At 41.6% G+C, this 20,289-nt stretch overlaps 1 protein-coding gene across 5 annotated transcripts in view; it reads left to right on the top strand.

Moving 5' to 3' along the window:
- The window catches only part of LOC133629990 (DENN domain-containing protein 5A-like), an 87,975-nt gene that overhangs the window by 54,172 nt on the left and 13,514 nt on the right, over positions 1 to 20,289 (top strand). For 4 of the 5 annotated variants that reach the window (XM_062021181.1, XM_062021173.1, XM_062021199.1 and 1 more), the window contains 9 exons: positions 8,405 to 8,713; positions 10,530 to 10,745; positions 10,834 to 11,068; positions 12,940 to 13,090; positions 13,177 to 13,270; positions 16,749 to 16,880; positions 16,960 to 17,112; positions 17,247 to 17,334; positions 17,405 to 17,489. In XM_062021181.1, the coding sequence (XP_061877165.1) occupies positions 8,405 to 8,713; positions 10,530 to 10,745; positions 10,834 to 11,068; positions 12,940 to 13,090; positions 13,177 to 13,270; positions 16,749 to 16,880; positions 16,960 to 17,112; positions 17,247 to 17,334; positions 17,405 to 17,489 (1,463 nt within the window). Of the gene's footprint in view, positions 1 to 8,404; positions 8,714 to 10,529; positions 10,746 to 10,833; positions 11,069 to 12,939; positions 13,091 to 13,176; positions 13,271 to 13,459; positions 13,565 to 16,748; positions 16,881 to 16,959; positions 17,113 to 17,246; positions 17,335 to 17,404; positions 17,490 to 20,289 lie in introns of all 5 variants that reach the window. The other variant, XM_062021207.1, reaches the window with a different exon arrangement.

The following is a 20,289-nucleotide window of genomic DNA, read 5'->3' as shown; positions in this document are numbered from 1 at the left end:
TACCAGCTGTTACGAGGGTGGGGAAGCAGGGGAGTGGTTAGCAAGAGTGTGTTTGTGCGCGTGCGTGTACAACGCTCGCCAACGATGATGTTCCTGTTGTGTTGTTGCTTGCTGCAAAACATAAATAAAGTTGTTGTTCTGCAAAGCAAAACTGTCATCTTTTCCACGAGTCAAGACAAGTCATTGCCGCCACAGACGCCCGCCAACGGGTATTGATGGACGGCAAAGCTCGAGACGTTCTGCAGTGGTACCGTTCAGCAGCCTGTACGAATCTCGAATGGCAGGATTTGCTTTGCTCTTCTGGAAGGACAGAATAAACTGTTTGTGGTTCGTTTTACTACAACTCCCCTTATCTCATGATTACACGTGGATTTGCGAGATCTCGTAAAAGTCTGCGCTATTTCGCTGCATGGCAGAGGTGTAAAAATGCACATCAAACAGATGGGTATTAGCGGACTGCTGATGGCTGAGACCTTCCGTGGCGACGCCGTTCAGCAGCTGTTACGCATTCTGTGGAAATCCGTAGTTATTAATGTTCTGTTTTTACTTCTTTCAGTCAATTAACAGGTTTTTTCGCTTTAACCAATTTGTATTAAGCAACCGGTGTAGTATGTATTTACTACATTGCTGTGTAATTCATGATATATTAGCATAAACAACTTAAAGAAAAGCCAAACGTATATATTTTAGGTTCCGGTCCAACCTCCTAAGTTTTTGTGCAGTTTTCCCCTAAAATGGTGGTCGAACTTTACTTCAGATTCCACCGTATTTCTATTGGTTATTATCTATTCTGTTGTTAATAACGGCATATTTTTTTTCAGTAACAAGTAATCTAATTAATTACTGTACCCATCATTGCAACGCTGTTTTGGTTACTGAGAATATGAAGTGGCTCATTACTACAGTTTGGTTTAATGAAGCACAAAGCAAAAGTGTGGACTCGAGTCACATGACTTGGACTCGAGTCAGACTCGAGTCATGAATTTGATGACTTTAGACTCTACTTGACAAAATATAAAGAGACTTGCAACTCGACTTGGACTTTAACATCAATGACTTGTGACTTCACTTGGACTTGAGCCTTTTGACTTGACAAGACTTGCTACTTTCCCCAAAACCCAACAATTAAAAAGTTATTCAGGAGCGCTCCGTATCTTCCATTGTGTACGTGTGTGTGTCTGTCAGCGTGTGTGCTGCCTGTCAGTTCAACAGCCAATCAAATTAGATCCACGTTGTTTTCATCCCGCAGCATTCATCCAATCAAATTGCAGAACAACCAACGAAGAATAGCTCTCATACAACGCGCCAGTAAGGAAAAATTACGCCAAAGATAGTTCCGTTCGGTTATTAAAACTATGACTTGGTCAACAAAAAACGAATTGCAACAACTTCCAACTTCGTTCGACATTTGAAGTTTCACAAAGAACGGTAAGTTTTGAATGTAAGCTAACGTTTATTGGCCAAGTAACGTAACTTTTATTTGCTGTGTAGTTAAATCAGTGAGGCTGTAAACTCACTGCTAACAATATAACCATAGACATCTTATAAGTAGACACAGCATGGAGCGCTACTGCCTACTAGCGCTGACGAGACGCGGGGCCGCCATCTTGGAGTGGTGATCCGCTCCACTCAGTGCAATTCAATTGGCAGGAGCAATGAACTGTCAGCGCATTTAATTCATTTTACCTCACTGAATACCACTGATTTTCACGTGCTTTTTTGTCATATGTGTAGGACACATGTTTTATTATTCATAGTTTGCTTAACAGTAATAGAATATTCTTATATGCTATAAGTTACCAGACGTCCGAGATCAAAACTGGGAATGTAAGTGAAGTGAAGTGAATTATATTTATATAGTGCTTTTTCTCTAGTGACTCAAAGCGCTTTACATAGTGAAACCCAATATCTAAGTTACATTTAAACCAGTGTGGGTGGCACTGGGAGCAGGTGGGTAAAGTGCCTTGCCCAAGGACACAACGGCAGTGACTAGGATGGCGGAAGCGGGGATCGAACCTGCAACCCTCAAGTTGCTGGCACGGTCACTCTACCAACCGAGCTATACTGCCCCAGAGAAGGGGGGAAAAAACGGTCAGCTATTTTTAAATTGAAGAAACAATATGATTAGGTTGTATATACATGCGTATATCATACATTAACAATGTATGAATACATTAGATATCTATATATTTTAGGGACCTATAGACTGTATCTCTGTTGCTGCAGCAGCAGAGAGTTTATTCTGTCTTGACACTTTGTATTGATATTTTGTATTACATTCTTCCCTTAAATGATCATGTTTACATCCATCCATCCATCTTCTTCCGCTTATCCGAGGTCGGGTCGCGGGGGCAGCAGCCTAAGCAGGGAAGCCCAGACTTCCCTCTCCCCAGCCACTTCGTCTAGCTCTTCCCGGGGGATCCCGAGGCGTTCCCAGGCCAGCCGGGAGACATAGTCTTCCCAACGTGTCCTGGGTCTTCCCCGTGGCCTCCTACCGGTCGAACATGCCCTAAACACCTCCCTAGGGAGGCGTTCGGGTAGCATCCTGACCAGATGCCCGAACCACCTCATCTGGCTCCTCTCGATGTGGAGGAGCAGTGGCTTTACTTTGAGCTCCTCCCGGATGACAGAGCTTCTCACCCTATCTCTAAGGGAGAGACCCGCCACCCGGCGGAGGAAACTCATTTCGGCCGCTTGTACCCGTGATCTGAGGAGTGTGATCCCCCGATAGTTAGAACACACCCTCCGGTTCCCCTTTTTAAAGAGAGGAACCACCACCCCGGTCTGCCAATCCAGAGGTACGGCCCCCGATGTCCACGCGATGCTGCAGAGTCTTGTCAACCAAGACAGCCCCACAGCATCCAGAGCCTTAAGGAACTCCGGGCGGATCTCATCCACCCCCGGGGCCCTGCCACCGAGGAGCTTTTTAACTACCTCAGCAACCTCAGCCCCAGAAATAGGAGAGCCCACCACAGATTCCCCAGGCACTGCTTTCTCATAGGAAGACGTGTTGGTGGGATTGAGGAGGTCTTCGAAGTATTCCCTCCACCGATCCACAACATCCGCAGTCGAGGTCAGCAGAACACCATCCTCACCATACACGGTGTTGATAGTGCACTGCTTCCCCTTCCTGAGGCGGCGGATGGTGGTCCAGAATCGCTTCGAAGCCGTCCGGAAGTCGTTTTCCATGGCTTCCCCGAACTCCTCCCATGTCCGAGTTTTTGCCTCCGCGACCGCTGAAGCCGCACACCGCTTGGCCTGTCGGTACCTGTCCGCTGCCTCAGGAGTCCTATGAGCCAAAAGAACCCGATAGCACTCCTTCTTCAGCTTGACGGCATCCCTCACCGCCGGTGTCCACCAACGGGTTCTAAGATTACCGCCACGACAGGCACCAACTACTTTGCGGCCACAGCTCCAATCAGCCGCCTCGACAATAGAGGTGCGGAACATGGTCCACTCGGTCTCAATGTCCAGCACCTCCCTCGTGTCATGTTCAAAGTTCTTCCGGAGGTGGGAATTGAAACTCTCTCTGACAGGAGACTCTGCCAGACGTTCCCAGCAAACCCTCACAATGCGTTTGGGCCTGCCAGGTCTGTCCGGCATCCTCCCCCACCATCGCAGCAACTGATCGGTAGAAAGCTCCGCCCCTCTCTTCACCCGAGTGTCCAAAACATGAGGCCGCAAATCCGATGACACAACTACAAAGTCGATCATGGAACTGCGCCTAGGGTGTCCTGGTGCCAAGTGCACATATGGGACACCCTTATGCTTGAACATGGTGTTCGTTATGGACAATCCGTGACGGGCACAAAAGTCCAATAACAACACACCACTCGGGTTCAGATCCGGGCAGCCATTCTTACCAATCACGCCTCTCCAGGTTTCACTGTCGTTGCCAATATGAGCGTTGAAGTCCCCCAGTAGAACAAGGGAATCACCCGGGGGAGCACCCTCAAGTACTCCCTCGAATGAATCCAAAAAGGGTGGGTACTCTGAGCTGCTGTTTGGTGCGTAAGCGCAAACAACAGTCAGGACCCGTCCCCCCACCCGAAGGCGGAGGGAAGCTACCCTCTCGTCCACCGGGTTGAACTCCAACATGCAGGTTCTGAGCCGAGGGGCAACAAGAATTGCCACCCCAGCCCGTCGCCTCTCACTGCCGGCTACGCCAGAGTGGAAGAGAGTCCATCCCCTCTCGAGAGAACTGGTTCCAGAGCCCTTGCTGTGCGTCGAAGTGAGTCCGACTATGTCTAGCCGGAACTTCTCCACCTCGCGCACTAGCTCAGGCTCCTTCCCCCCCAGCGAGGTGACGTTCCACGTCCCAAGAGCTAGCTTCTGTAGCCGAGGATCGGACCGCCAAGTGCCCTGCCTTCGGCTGCCGCCCAGCTCACATTGCACCCGACCTCTATGGCCCCTGCTATGGGTGGTGAGCCCATTGGAGGATCATGTTTACAGTGATTGTTTTATATGTATTTTTTATCTATGTCGCTTTGGATAAAAGCGTCTGCCAAATACTTAAACATAAACATATATAAACACCTGAAAGTCTTTATATCAGCTAAAACCACCGATCTGTTTCACTGGATTCAGAATAAAACCAAATTATGTCTTACCCAACAATGTTAGTATTTGAATATTATTAATGAAAAGACTTATTCCTGGTTACAATTATACTGTTAAGAAAGTATTGTCTTATATTTTGCCTAAAATTAGAATGCTTCATAATCAGTGGCGGCTGGTGAATTTTGTTTCAGGGCTGAAAGTTTGTAAACCAAACCCCTGTAGGGGCGTCATCCTCCCCCAGAAGATTTCTTTGTGATTTTCACATACAAATATTGAAGATCTTTGCTCCTTCTCAACTCTGTGGTAATATTCTTTTCACAAAATACAACCAATAGTACGTTAATGTTAAATCTTACTTGTGAAAAGTAATCCCCCGATTCCTATTTTTAACAGTCCGCTCATTTGAGCAGGAAAACGATGAACACCAACCCGGCATCTTTGTTTTCTACCTGTCAACACTCAGTTTAGGCTGCTCGCCGGCTCCTCATCACCACTTCAAAATGGCGGCCAAATTGCTCGCGTCACAGCAGCCAATGCTGCGTCTACTTACAAGATGTCTATGGTTATAACGTCATTGCAAACACCGCAATCTGTTGCGTCCACTGCAGTTCGCTACCTTATTCATACTTTTTGTTAAGCGATTTTTTTAAGCAGGGTTGCATGAGGTACCTATACATAACGTTACGTTAGTCAATGTATCACACACAGTAACGTAACATTAGACGGCGGTCAGCAGCACCGCATATTTTAGCCACCTACAAAAAGACAAACATAGTCAAATAAAGGTCAGTTAAAATGTATACTATATTAAGAATATGTGTACATATTGCATAGGGCCCTGACATCTAAAAAGTACAACTCTGTTCATTGTTATGTTCATGTATTTGTTATGTTTTTCATGTGTACGCACACATAAACACACATCCAGTATGAGATGAGATCAATGAGATAAGGTAAGAACAGGATAGAAACTGCTGTGGAACTAGCTACAATGCAATATGCCATGGAAATACAATGTTAACACTTTTGTGCAAATAAGTACAGTTGCACTTGTTTTTTCAAATATGTTTATTCTGTCAAGGAATGAGTTAAATGTTTAAAATGACTGGTTAATAGTGCTATTATGAAGTGCAATGTCAGCACTATTTTTTTTCCTGCAATTTCAAATGCACTTGTTTTAATAAATAAATAAAGCGTTTTAAAAGCATAAACAATCTGTGTAAATATATTAGTCTGTGGTTAAAAGGACTTGAAAGGACTCGAAACTCAAAATGCAGGACTTGGGACTTGACTTGAGACTTTCCAGTCTTGACTTTGGACTTGACTCGGGACTTGACTCGAGACTTGAGGGCAAAGACTTGAGACTTACTTGTGACTTGCAAAACAATGACTTGGTCCCACCTCTGGCACAAAGTGTCAGGTTTCGGCCACAGATCAGCTGAATGCAGAGAGAAGGGGCGGGGATGATGATTGACTGGGTGGATGGATCATGCACTGCTCATGCTCTTTCACTGCACGCTCTGACTGACACAACAAGAACGCTATTGATAATTGCGACTAGCTGGAGCCAGGGAAATTCAAAGGTAGCATACTCAAACTGCAAGTACCGGCATTACTTTTCGCTCATTGAAACCCCGCCTTCCGCCCGAATGCAGCTGAGATAGGCTCCAGCACTCCCCGCGACCCCAAAAGGGACAAGCGGTAGAAGATGGATGGATGGATGGAAATTAAAGGCAAGAATGTTTATGTATAACATGCAAGCCCTGGAAAACAAACGTTTATCTACGTCTGCTTCAAGCAACTCCAATCGTACCTCATGTCAACACATGCCAACATGACACTTGTTCCTGCTGCTAACCAAACCCCAAAGTAAATGCAGCCAATCGTTTTAATCTGATTCATCAGATTTTGGAATTTGGATTAATCAAGATTAATCACAGGTGATTACTCTCTTGCATAATTAAAACTATTTTAAGGAAAGACCGCAATATTTGTACACTCATGCAATTTATTGTCAGAATGTCATGTAGGAACGTTTTAAAACGTTTACTTGGGTGCATGTCATTTATTTGCCCAAAACTTGCTAACAGTTCTATCTAAAGTTTTTTCAGGCTGTATTTACACAAATGTTCCTTTGTGTCTTTTTACCCAAGTTTACATTTTCGGTACCGTATTGGGTTTTGTACTTTCAATATTTAATCATGTTACTTTACGGAATATTATATTTTTATACATTATTTATATGCATATCATATGGCACACTGCAATCTATTTTTGAGTTCAGATAAATGCCAAATGTTCAAAAACACTGCATATAGTGTTTTTATTCTTCGATCCTTTAATATAAACATCTTTGACGTAAAGATGTTATTGAACGTAACCTTGTAAAAAAAAAATTAATAAAAAAAAGTAACGTCAAAGTTACTTTGCTAGGTAACTAATTACCCAGCAAGTAAAGTGTAAATTACTTTGTGAAAAATCATTTGTAACTGTAGCTAATAACTTTTTTAAGGTAAGATGACCAACACTGGCTCTTACGAGTTACAACTTCTGAATATTTGTTTGTGTTCATTATGTAATTTGTGTCTTTGCTGTGTGGCTACTAGGCCAAAAGAAAGGCAGTTTCACTTTTTGCATTCTGGCATGTACTTTTCACAAGCATCCTGTCCCTCCAGATGTTTTATGCCTTGACCTTTTATTGTAAAACATGTCTGAATACTCAAGGAAATTTCTAGGCCAGCTTTTTCTTATTATATTGTGTCCCAGTGTATTGTCCTCCCTCTTTTACAACACACACGGGCTAATGAAATGGTACATTACATACACGTTCACGTTGTATTTTTCTATTCAGCCTTTCCACTCTTGAGTAGAGATAAATGCTTTAAAATGTAATATCGGAAATGGTCGGTATCGTTTTTTTTATTATAGGTATTGGGGTTTTTTTTAGGTTTTTTTAAATTTTATTTTATTTTTTTAAATGTATTAAATCAACATAAAAAACACAAGATACACTTACATTTAGTGCACCAACCCAAACAACCTCCCTCCCCTCATTCACACAAAAGGGTTGTTTCTTTCTGTTATTAATATTCTGGTTCCTACATTATATATCAATATATAGCAATACAGTCTGCAAGGGATACAGTCCGTAAGCACACATGATTGTGCGTGCTGCTGGTCCACTAATAGTACTAACCTTTAACAGTTAATTTTACTCATTTTCATTAATTACTAGTTTCTATGTAACTGTTTTTATATTGTTTTACTTTCTTTTTTATTCAAGGAAATGTTTTTAATTTATTTATCTTATTTTATTTTATTTTTTAAAAAGGACCTTATCTTCACCATACCTGGTTGTCCAAATTAGGCATAATAATGTGTTAATTCAACAACTGTATATATTGGTATCGGTTGATATGGCGAAGTTGATAGAGTGGCTGTGCCAGCAATCGGAGTGTTGCTGGTTACTGGGGTTCAATTCCCACCTTCTACCTTCCTAGTCACGTCCGTGGTGTCCTTGGGCAAGACACTTCACCCTTTGCCTCTGATGGCTGCTGGTTAGCGCCTTGCATGGCAGCTCCCGCCATCAGTGTGTGAATGTGTGTGTGAATGGGTAAATGTGGAAATACTGTCAAAGCGCTTTGAGTACCTTGAAGGTAGAAAAGCGCTATACAAGTATAACCCATAATTGTTATCGGTATCGGTAATTAAAGAGTTGGACAATATCGGATATCGGCAAAAAGCCATTATCGGACATCCCTACTCTCGAGTTTTGTTTATAGTATTAAAGGCACTCAAGCCCAGAATTGGTTACTGTCTCATATTCTATCCCATGTCTCCCCAGGCCAACTTGTGTTTTGTGGACATCGACAACCATTTTATAGAACTTCCAGAAGAGTTGCCGCAGTTTCCCAACAAATTAGAGTTCATACAAGAGATCTCAGAGGTGCTAATGTCCTTTGGTGTCACACTGGAAGGAAACCTCGACTCTGACTTCCAAGTTGAGCACAGAGGCCTGCGATCAGTTGACGTTGTCTCCGACAAACGCAACGGCAACTTGGCCTCGCCTTTAAACTCCTACCTGCTGAGGGAGAATAAAACAATCGCAAGGCTACAGGCTTTGGTCAAGAGGACAGGCGTCAGTCTGGAAAAGGTAAGATTTGATTGTCAGGCTGATGTTTTTTTAAAGGGGAAGTGCACTTTTTTGGAATCAGTAGGAAAGACAAGACAACAGATTTTTTTAATACAGTACATTCTCACTCTTAAATAAAAGTCCGCTTACAATGGACCCAATTGGAGGTCCTCTATTCCGCCCATAAAACCCAAAAAATAACCATCCAGAAACCGCCAACAATACTCCATTTAAACTTTGCGACTTGAATATTTACCAAGTATTTGTGATATTGTTATTATAAGTGCTAACGCAGACAAACTATTTATAGCGGCGCCAGGATGAAGAGCTTGTGTTGCTATGTTGATATCATTGGCTGGTGAGCTGCTTCCTCGCCTTGGTGCTTGTGAAAGTTTATTTGAGATCATAAATCATGCCTCTCACCTTGATAGTTGAAGGATGAGGACACAATCCGAGAAGTTGGTACTCTTTGACAGCCGATGTGGACATGGCAATGGCGAGAAGATACAAAAAGCCTGGTTCCACCCCCTGTTTTGTTTGTGAGGATTGAGTAATTTTTCATCTAAACGGAAATGTGACAACATTCTATCAGTCGGTATCCTATTGACAGCAGACTTTGTACAGTAAGTTATTTTTTGATGTTTATTGGCTCTCATGAAGTCTGCAGTGAGTAGAAATCAGGGATGTTGTTAAAAAAAAAAAGGGAACGTTGTGATGCGTTTTTTAAATTAATGTGCCACGTATGCTTATAATGAGCAAAATAGTTAAATATATTTGATATATTATAAGCGTGCCTGTTCCTACATTACATACATACTTACATCATGTATATAAAACCCTAATCGATGTGTTTGGATGTTTTTTAAGGGGTTTATAGGCAGAATAGAGCGACTCCCATAGGTTCCATTGTAAGCAGACTTTTGATCGCATTTATTTACTATTCAGAATGCATAAAAAAAGAAAAACGTGTTCTTGTCTCACATAAGGACTGTGAATGAAAGGAAAAATGTGCAGTTCCCCTTTAATTTTGTTTTGTTTTTAGAATCACAAATCGCCCTCAAAAGCGTGCCTAATTGTGTTGCAAAAATAATAATGTTGTGCATCTCTTAATTACATTTAGGATAACAATTACTGTCATGTTAAAACAGAAATTGTTTGAATGTCTTGATTGAAAAAATATATCATATTTTTAAACAGCAGACACCAAGGGTTAACACAAGAGGGAGCCATTTCATCACCCCTACAAGGCACACAATTGTAGTTCAGCTAAGATGCATTAAGACTGAGCTTTACATTGACACTGCAACTAAAATGTTTGTTGTATTACTGTCATACTTTAGGAGTAAAGTGATGAATAGAAAGTCCAGATAAAGGAAACAATGAATATGAATAGTCATATACTACGTGTACAAATTAATGGTCCTGGAAGCTAATGTATTGTTAGAATACAGCAGAATTTGATAACAATTGTACTACACTTCAAAAATGTTGATCAAACCATCAGATTCAGAACCATGGCAGTAATGACGTAGTAGAGAATAGTATAATAGCATTGATGTTAAGTTGAAGACTAGAGGATGTTTCTGCCTATTAATCGGACATTTCAATTACCAAATGGGCATATTGCCTCTGATTAGTTTTCAATTATGAGGTCAGCCCCTCACGTTTGTTAGCATTCCCAGTGTTTCACTTAGGCAGCAAAGCATGGCTTTGTTATTTGAACTCCTATTTTCTGGCATCTGTACAGAGGAGCTTCTGACACCTATTGATAAGTGCTACAGTTATAATTGATCAATGCAGCTGTGTTTTTGCTTCCACATGTGTCTGTGTTCATCAGTTGGAGGTGAGAGAGGATGCCGGTGGTAAAAAGGAGTCACGCTTCCATTGTGATGAAGAGGAGCTGAAGATGCACCAGTTCAACATCCATGTGCGCGAGGTGTTTGCCAACCGCTTCACTCAGATGTTTGCCGACTACGAGGTGTTTGTGATCCAACCGAGTCAAGACAAGGAGTCCTGGTTCACCAATCGAGATCAGATGCAGAACTTTGATAAGGTTCGAAGTTTCGGATCATTATTACTAGTGATGTATTGTTGAAGGCATAACCCTTCATAATGAATTGTCTTTGTGTGCGTGTGTGTAGGCCTCTTTCCTATCCGACCAGCCTGAGCCCTACCTGCCTTTTCTGTCTCGCTTCCTGGAGACACAGATGTTTGCCTCCTTCATCGACAGTAAGATCCTCTGCCATGAGGATGAGGAGAAGGAGCACACGCTGAGAGTGTTTGACGGTCGAGTCGATAAAGTTCGGATGCTGAATGTCCGCACACCCACTCTGCGCACTTCTATGTACCAGAAATGTACAGACATCGAAGAGTCTGGTAAGCAATATGGACAGAAGGAATCTAGATAATAAAATGGCCAATGAACAAAACCAATACAATAGACAGGACATTCTCTTGTAATTATTTGGATGCATTTTGAAGTTCTTTGTGAGACAGACCGGTTGTATATGTGCCACTACAATATTCAGTACACCTGCACAATCAAATCAGATCCAGTGCAAGAGCTGTTTTAAGACATTCTAATAACTTACATTATGGTATACATTTTTAACTGTGCGAAAAGGGCAAAATATTAGACACATCTTTTATGATAATTCACTGCAAAAACAAAATATTACATTGGATTAATGCCTCTCTAAACTAAGCATTATTATTTGTAAAGGCTAACTTGATAGTCTCTTGTATTGTGTCTACGAATTTGTGCGGGTGTGTTTTTACAACTAATTGGCCATAACGAAGTCAATGTAGGAACTAGGGTTATCCCTATACCAATATTTTGGTACTGGCGGTACCAAAATGTATTTTGATAGTTTTCGATACTTTTCAAAGTAAAAGGGACCACAAAAGATAGAAATGTTACCAAAAAATCTTATGATACAATAAACATACAGTTCTTATTGCACTCAAAGAACAATTTTGAAAGATTAGAATTAAAATTAAAAGGCATTAAACACATTAGGCTTTTCTTGTTGCACTCAAAGAACAATTAGCAATTTTGTGCCTCACAATACGAATGTCCTGAGTAGTCTTGAGTTCAATCCCGGGCTCGGGATCTTTCTGTGTGGAGTTTGCATGTTCTCCCCGTGACTGCGTGGGTTCCCTCCGGGTACTCCAGCTTCCTCCCACCTCCAAAAACATGCACCTGGGGATAGGTTGATTGGCAACACTAAATTGGCCCTAGTGTGTGAATGTGAGTGTGAATGTTGTCTGTCTATCTGTGTTGGCCCTGTGATGAGGCGGCGACTTGTCCAGGGTGTACCCCGCCTTCCGCCCGAATGCAGCTGAGATTGGCTCCAGCACCCCGCGCGACCCCAAAAGGGACAAGTGGTAGAAAATGGATGGATGGATGGATGGATACACTGTATAGCCTGCCATAATCTAGAATTAGGTTAGAATATAACGGAAAGCTTTTCTGACATGCTTTATGATTTATTGTTGCCACTCTTGGTATGTGCTTTAAGACAAATACAATCATTAGTAAATACTAAAAACAATACAGTGGCTACAACTACACAGATAAGACATGTAGCAGGTAAAACACACATTAAGGATAAAACATAAATTGTAGCAATTTGTTACAAAATGTAGTGATTTCACTTGCATTAGTTTGCGCTACGTGTGCGGTTTTGACTCTGCTAATATTTGGTATCAAGCCAAGCAGCTGTGTACGTTTCTACATATCTGCATGTGCACAGCAGGGTAGCTTGTTAAATATAATACCTTTAAACTCATTGTACAGGTCTGGATGCTTATTTAAATATTTACCTAAGTTTGAAGCGCAGGTGGTAATACTTCATTGCCACCAATGGTGAGGAGCGTTTTAAAGCACTGCTTGTAACTTGGCACTTAAAGCGTCATCTTTGATAGTTTTGAAGCCCAAATACCTCCATATTGCGCTTCACGCACAATCTTTATTAACCAGTGGAATTGCCTTTATTTGCCATTTTCCTTTTTCCTTTCCTCACTGTTTCTGCTTGTGCGCTCTGTGAGTGTGTGCATGCTGACACACTCAACATGCTCTTCAGCTCTGTACGTCACCGCCGCACAGCAGCATATGGATGAAAAAATAAGTACCGGTATTTTTGAAAGGCAGTATTGTACCGTTTTCGATTCATTAGCACTGCGGTACTTTATTAGTACCGGCAAACCGAACAACCCTAGTGGGAACACAATGTTTCTGTTCACAGAGAAGGCCATTGAGGCGAGAGTGATGAAGATCGACCACACAGCTCTGCTTCCGCACCTTCTGGACATGAAGATCGGCCAGGGACGTTATGAGCAAGGCTTCTTCCCACGACTGCAAACTGATGTGCTCTCCTCTGGGCCCACTAGCAACAAGTGACTATTTTGCATGTCCTGCATATTCTACGGATGGGTCCTTGTTTCTCAGTTGACTGTTTATGTAATGCTTTTCTATGTTCCAGATGGACCAAGAGGAGCGCCCCTGCCCAGTGGAGGAGGCGTGATCGTCAGAAGCAGCACGCAGAGCATCTTTATTTAGATAATGACCAGAGAGAGGTTAGCATACTACTAGTAATGCGCATTTTACACCTTTAGCTTTGTTCTTTCTGTTCATTCTGCTTGACCTTTTTTCACTCAATTTATTTTACCTTTCCCCACATTTTTGTCCCACTTTTCACCATCTCTATGGTCACTGTGTCTTATCTTGTTTTTGTTTTGTTTGCACTCATGCTCGCACACTCTCAGCATGTAGAGTGTTTGTTTCCGGAGCTGCAGCTCCTGCTGTTTCTTGACTACTACTGGCACTTGCAGTCCTTCAAGCCCTGTCTAAAGTCGGTGACTGTGGATGTGGTATGTGCTGGTGCTCTGTGAGGCCTTCATGCTCAGACCACATGAGCTGCCCATGTGGTCTTTCCCTCTTCCAGCTTCCTCCACCATAAGACCACCTTTGACTGAGATTTTGTTATACAAGGCTGGTTCATTTAAAATAAACAGTCTACCCCGCCTTCCGCCGGAATGCAGCTGAGATAGGCTCCAGCACCCCCCGCGACCCCGAAAGCGACAAGCGGTAGAAAATGGATGGATGGATGGACATGCACGTCAAATGATGGAAACATTGTTGATTGAAATTTGCAATCATTTATTTGAATGTCATTTACACTCCAAAAAAAATACACATCGCGTTATTCCCAATATTGTGTTTTATTTACATTTGTATTTTTTACACTTTTCTTTTCAAAAAATTTATGCGCATAACTCGGCTGCCTAAACCTGCTTGGTGGATAGTGCCGCCATGTGACATAAGATGAACGGTGGATTGTGCTTCTACGTCCCAGTAGGTTTGGAGATTACTGGGTGGATATTTTGTTATTTTAACATATTTATTTTTCATTTCTTCTTTCTGGAGACTTTCATACAAATTTACTATGCAAGTTTGTAAGTTTGCGATCATTTGGTGAAAAGCAACGCAATACACTCCGGTGGTAAAAAAACGGGCAAAAATTGGGGGTCCACGGCACGATCGCTTAATATAGAACGTCACGTTATATGGGAATGCACTAGGTTGAACTTTGAGTGTATGTAACTTGGAAATGGCAAGTTGTCCTGTTTTAGCTCCTTAATTGGCACCAGGTAATCTTTGTATACAAAGCAATCTTGTCACGTTTGCATTTTATGCTTTATGAAATTATAACAATATAAAATGTGAGTACCTAGTCGGATCTCCCTGGCCACCTCTTAACCTGCAAAACCTAAGATCCAATGTAAGAGCTTTATAAAAAAAATTAATCTACATTCTCAAATGGGTCTGTTCTCCCATGTGCTGATGTGAAAAAAAGGTGTGCAACTGCACACGTTCTGGCGGCCCCGCATTCTCTCCCTTCACTTAAGTCTTTCTGTGCACACATCCAAGAGGCACAATTTGGGTGATCAACCCTTACATGTAGGCTTTCTCTGTCAAATGCCTCCCGCATATTCTCCCATCAAGTTAAGTAGTTTTGTTCTTACGCGCTTCTGAGTCTGGAATAAGTCCAGCGCCCAGAGAAGGTGAAACATTATCCATCTATCCATTTTCTACTGCTTGTCCCTTTCGGGTTTGTTATATTGCACCTAAAATTTGAATGCAGTGTACACCACACATAATAACATGATAAAATAAACTTCCAAAAATGAATCAAATCTATTCTGCTTGCTTCAATTGAGACACCTGCAAACATCCATGGAGATGAGGATAAAATAACCATAATGCCACTGTAAATTAATGATCAAAAATCAAAATGCACATTGTTATCTTGGGAGTGTGACCACTGCGGAAGGCAACCGTGTGCATATAGGCCGTGTTTGAACATCCTGGTACTTACAGATTTTCAATGCATCTGGACAATAATCTTTGAACTATGTGACTATTAAATAGAAAATACATGAATAATGTAGAGTGGAACCTCGATTTACGAAGGTAATTATTACTTGAACATGGTTCGTGAACCGAAAAGTTCAAATACTGAAGCAGAGTTCCCCATAACAATCAATGTAAACATGAATAACTGGTTCTAGCCTTGACAAACCTAAAGCTATACAGCGGGACTGTGAGAGTTTGGACACATTTAAAGTGTTTCTGATCACACAAAGTGATCTCTAAACAGGGTGGTACGACTCTGACTGGCGCAAGGAATGACAATTGTCAAAAGTGCCGTTTGCTTTCGAAGCTCTTCGAAATGGCCGCGCCCGTGTGTACAGGATGTAAACAGAATGTGGCGTAGTGGACCTCGCCTCTTCAAAATGGCTGTGCCCGCATGTAGTGATGTCATCAAAATTACATCCATCAATGGCTTCAAGCGCCATGCAAAATTAATGAATGAATGAAGTGTTTGTACGCCAAGACATGGTTCACATACATAGGCATATTTAATGCGATGTAAACGTCCGTAAACCGAAAAGGTCGCAAAAAGAGGCGTTTGTAATTTGAGGTACCAATGTAATGTTTATCAATTTATTCTAATTAGTTTTTACCAGTTAATATCAAACTGCCATGCTCCCCTGCGCAAGCACATACACTCGCACACAGCTCTGAAGCGTCAAGGCAAACATTTGTTCTAAGTAGTTATAATAAGTGGAACAAAGTTTAATCTATGCATTATTATGCAGCCAGGTATAAGACGTTGTAGCTTGCATACACACACTGCATCACCATGGCAACACACGTTCATGTGACAGCACGGCCTGGATTGATACGGCCTTTTCAAATTTAAAGCAATATTTTTTTCCATGGATTTCAATGACATTTACAAGCGTTGGTATAACTCCATGTTCCGTGATTTTCACAAAATCTAGAAATACGGTGCCGCGGGAAATTCTGTCTCGTTAGTAATGAGTCTGCCTTAATTTACGACCTTAGCATATTTGCCTAACTTACACAGTTCGCGTGTCCACATGCTGGATGGGAAAATATAAATAAGAGGAACGTGTGAAACTTCAAGCACGTAAAAAACAGGCAAACAGGGCAAAAAGGCCCAAAGTTAGTAATGCTTACTTTTGAAAATTAACAATTAGACTCAATGATTCCTACTGGTACTGTAGATTCAATTCAAATTCAAATTACTATTAACAGTTTCAATTAATCTGACCTCATTATTTAAGCCTGATTATTCTGTTAGACAGGTTATATGGCTCATATATGAATTCATGATTTTCTTCCAGGGGATTAACAAAGTGTTTCTGATTCTGTAATACAATAATGAACAAACATGTACCTACATATTGCTTCAATAATATAGAATACTATAAAACACAAGAATTGAAGTGGAAAAATCATAATGTTGTGGCCAGTGAGTGTATTTTATATTATAAATGGTTCCTTGTTTATTCAATTAAGTTAACTTTTACTTTAAGGAAATGTGATGTCAAAGTAGTGTTTCTAATACTTCCACCTTGCCTAAGTGTTAAGACAGCTCTGGGTTGTGTGTTTCAAAGGATAACTTTAAGGTTTCTTTTGCACAGTTTGAAAGAGTTGTTTTAAATGAAGTCTCTGTTTAAACAGAAATACATCCAAGAGGCGCGGAACTTGGGCACAACCATCAGACAGCCTAAACTGTCCAACCTGTCCCCGTCTGTCATTGCGCAAACAAACTGGAAGTTTGTTGAAGGGTTGCTTAAAGAGTGCAAGAACAAGGTTCGTGCAGGATTTCACTGTTATTTGTTTTTATTGATTGCTAACTAATGCAAGTGTCAACATGCCTCTTTCCCTACAGACCAAACGCATGCTAGTCGAGAAGATGGGTCGCGAGGCAGTGGAGTTGGGTCATGTGGAGGTTAGCATCACTGGTGTGGAGGAGAACACTTTGATTGCCAGTCTGTGTGACCTGTTGGAGAGAATCTGGAGCCATGGGCTGCAAGTTAAACAGGTCAGACAAACAACAGCAACAACACTGCATATATTTCACCTAACTCCTCACCAACTGATTGTGTCCATGCAGGTGTTAAACAACACTATTTTATTCTCACAGTATTCAGATTCATGTTTTGTTTCTGTTTTCAGGGTAAATCTGCCCTGTGGTCCCACTTGCATCATTACCAGGAAAGCAAAGAGAAAAAGAGTGCAACCCCAGCTGGTTTAGGACCTCCAGGTATAGGAAATGCCAACATTTGTAACAAACTGGAGCCAAAACCTGGATTTGTGTTTTATTTCTATCTTAGGTTTTATCCATGATCCTGAAAGACGGAAATCTGATGGTGGGTCTACGATGCCACCTCTTAAAGTGTCACTGATCCAAGACATGAGGTGAGGAAGACTGACATGTATTTCAGTTAACGAATTAATAAGATAGCAATTTGTATGTCAATAAAACTTTTTAAAAAATCTTTTAACTCCATGGAGATATTTTAATTGTAATGATCTTCAAAGCCAAACACGACATTCTACTGAGGTAGCATCTCTAACTGTTACTGGTAGGGCATTCCAGAGTACTGGAGCCCGAATAGAAAACGCTCTGTAGTCCACAGACTTTTTTGGGCTCTGGGAATCACTAATAAGCCAGAGTTCTTTGAACGTAGATTTCTGTCCGGGGCATATGGTACAATACAATCAGCAAGATAGAATGGAGCTAGTCCGTTTAGTATTTTATAGGTAAGTAGTAAAACCTTAAAGTTGCATCTTAAAGGCCTACTGAAACCCACTACTACCGACCACGCAGTCTGATAGTTTATATACCAATGATGAAATCTTAGCATTGAAACACATGCCAATACGGCCGGGTTAACTTATAAAGTGCAATTTTAAAATTCCCGCCACACTTCCGGTTGAAAAACTCCTTTGGATATGATTTATGCGCGTGACGTCACAAAATCCACGGAAGTGGTTGTACCCCATCGACCCGATACAAAAACCTCTTGTTTTCTTCGACACAATTCCACAGTATTCTGGACATCTGTGTTGGTGAATCTTTTGCAATTTGTTTAATGAACAATGGAGGCTGCAAAGAAGAACGTTGTAGGTGGGATCGATCGGTGTATTAGCGGCTAAGTACAATACTTACAGCAACACAACAAGGACTACTTACTACGCCTAGCCGATGCTTGCCGCCAAACCCACGGATGAAGTCCTTCGTCGCGCCGTCGTTCGCTGGAACGCAGGTGAGCACGGCTGTTGATGGGAAGATGAGGGCTGGCTGGCGTAGGTGGAGCGCTAATGTTTTTTATCATAGTTCTGTGAGGTCCGGTTGCTAAATTAGCCTTAGCGTCGTTAGCAACAGCATTGTTAAGCCTTACCAGGCTGAGAATTTTTAACCGTGTAGTTACATGTACATGGTTTAATAGTATTGTTGATCTTCTGTCTATCCTTCCAGTCAGGGGTTTATTTCTTTTGTTTCTATCTTCATTTGAGAACGATGCTATCACGTTAGCTCAGTAGCTAAGTGTGTCACCGATGTATTGTCGTGGAGATAAAAGTCACTTTAAATGTCCATTTCGCGTGCTCGACTCTCATTTTCAAGAGGATATAGTATCCGAGGTGGCTTAAAATACAAATCCGTGATCCACAATAGAAAAAGGAGAGAGTGTGGAATCCAATGAGCCAGCTTGTACCTAAGTTACGGTCAGAGCGAAAAAAGATACGTCCATCACTGCCTCTCTAGTCCTTCACTGTAACGTTCCTCATCTACGAATCTTTCATCCTCGCTCAAATTAATGGGGTAATCGTCGCTTTGTCGCTCCGAATCTCTCGCTCCATTGTAAACAACGGGGAATTGTGAGGAATACTAGCTCCTGTGACGTCACGCTACTTCCGGTACAGGCAAGGCTTTTTTTTATCAGCGAGCAAAAGTTGCGAACTTTATCGTCGATTTTCTCTACTAAATCCTTTCAACAAAAATATGGCAATATCGCGAAATGATCAAGTATGACACATAGAATGGATTTGCTATCCCCGTTTAAATTAAAAAAAATCATTTCAGTAGGCCTCATTTCGCGATATTGCCATATTTTTGCTGAAAGGATTTAGTATAGAACAACGACGATAAAGTTTGCAACTTTTGGTCTCTGATTAAAAAAAAGCCTTGCCCCTACCGGAAGTAGCGTGACGACACCGGAGGAAGGACTTCTCATATTTTCCTAATGTTTACACCAGCAGTAATCGAGACGAGACGTAACGAACGCATGAATAATAATCTTAGCGTCGGTGGTGGACAAAATGGGACAGATTTTAGCGATATTACGGAGATGAAAGAAGGTTGTTTTAGTAACACTCTTAATGTGTGACTCAAACGAGAGAGTTGGGTCAAAGATAATTCTTTACAGAGTAGCTTTGTGTAATTGTTTTGTTGTCAATTGTTAAAGTGGTATTATTAAATAGGTGTCGTATCTAGCAGGACCGATAATCAGCATTTCCGTTTTCTTAGCGTTAAGATGCTAAAAGTTGCTGGACATCCATTGTTTAATTTCATTAAGACACGCCTCCAGATGACTACAATCTGGCATGTAGCAGTGAACGCTAACACCGTATTTGCAGCAGCATATAGATGCTGAAGAGTGCAGGGCCAAGAACCGAACCCCTCCAGCCCTTTTAAGGGGACGGGCAAGATGTGCACTTGTATAGTTAGGAGGAGATGCCTCGTTAAGAGGAAAAAAAGAGTTCAATGATTTTAAGATTGTTGTCTCTAATGACCTCATTAACTAATAGCGCTTCAGGAGACTGATCTGATGTTTAAAAAGCCCATGTGATAGGTGGTAGGCGGTTTTGAGCCATTTTTGTTAATGGTATTCGTAGTACTGATATCAATAACGTTACGTCTATTTCGCCCTAGTGCGCCTTAAATATATTTTATCATATCTAGTAATTGATATGGTGGGGATCTTGAGATTATTTGCTTGGTACTGCGATAGATTTATCCATCCATTTTCTACCGCTTGATCTTTCGGAGTTGCGGGGGGTGCTGGAGCTTATCTCAGCTGCATTCGGTCGGAAGGCGGCGTACACCCTGGACAAGTAGCCACCTTATAACGCTTCATAATTTGCTACCTCAGTAGAATGCATGTCTACCCCTGGCACAGTCACTACAGAAAAAACATTATGTGAGTTATATATT

The sequence above is a fragment of the Entelurus aequoreus genome, linkage group LG02 (genome assembly GCF_033978785.1).
Source record: "Entelurus aequoreus isolate RoL-2023_Sb linkage group LG02, RoL_Eaeq_v1.1, whole genome shotgun sequence".
Taxonomy (NCBI): domain Eukaryota; kingdom Metazoa; phylum Chordata; class Actinopteri; order Syngnathiformes; family Syngnathidae; genus Entelurus; species Entelurus aequoreus.
This window is presented reverse-complemented; position numbering and strand designations above follow the sequence as displayed.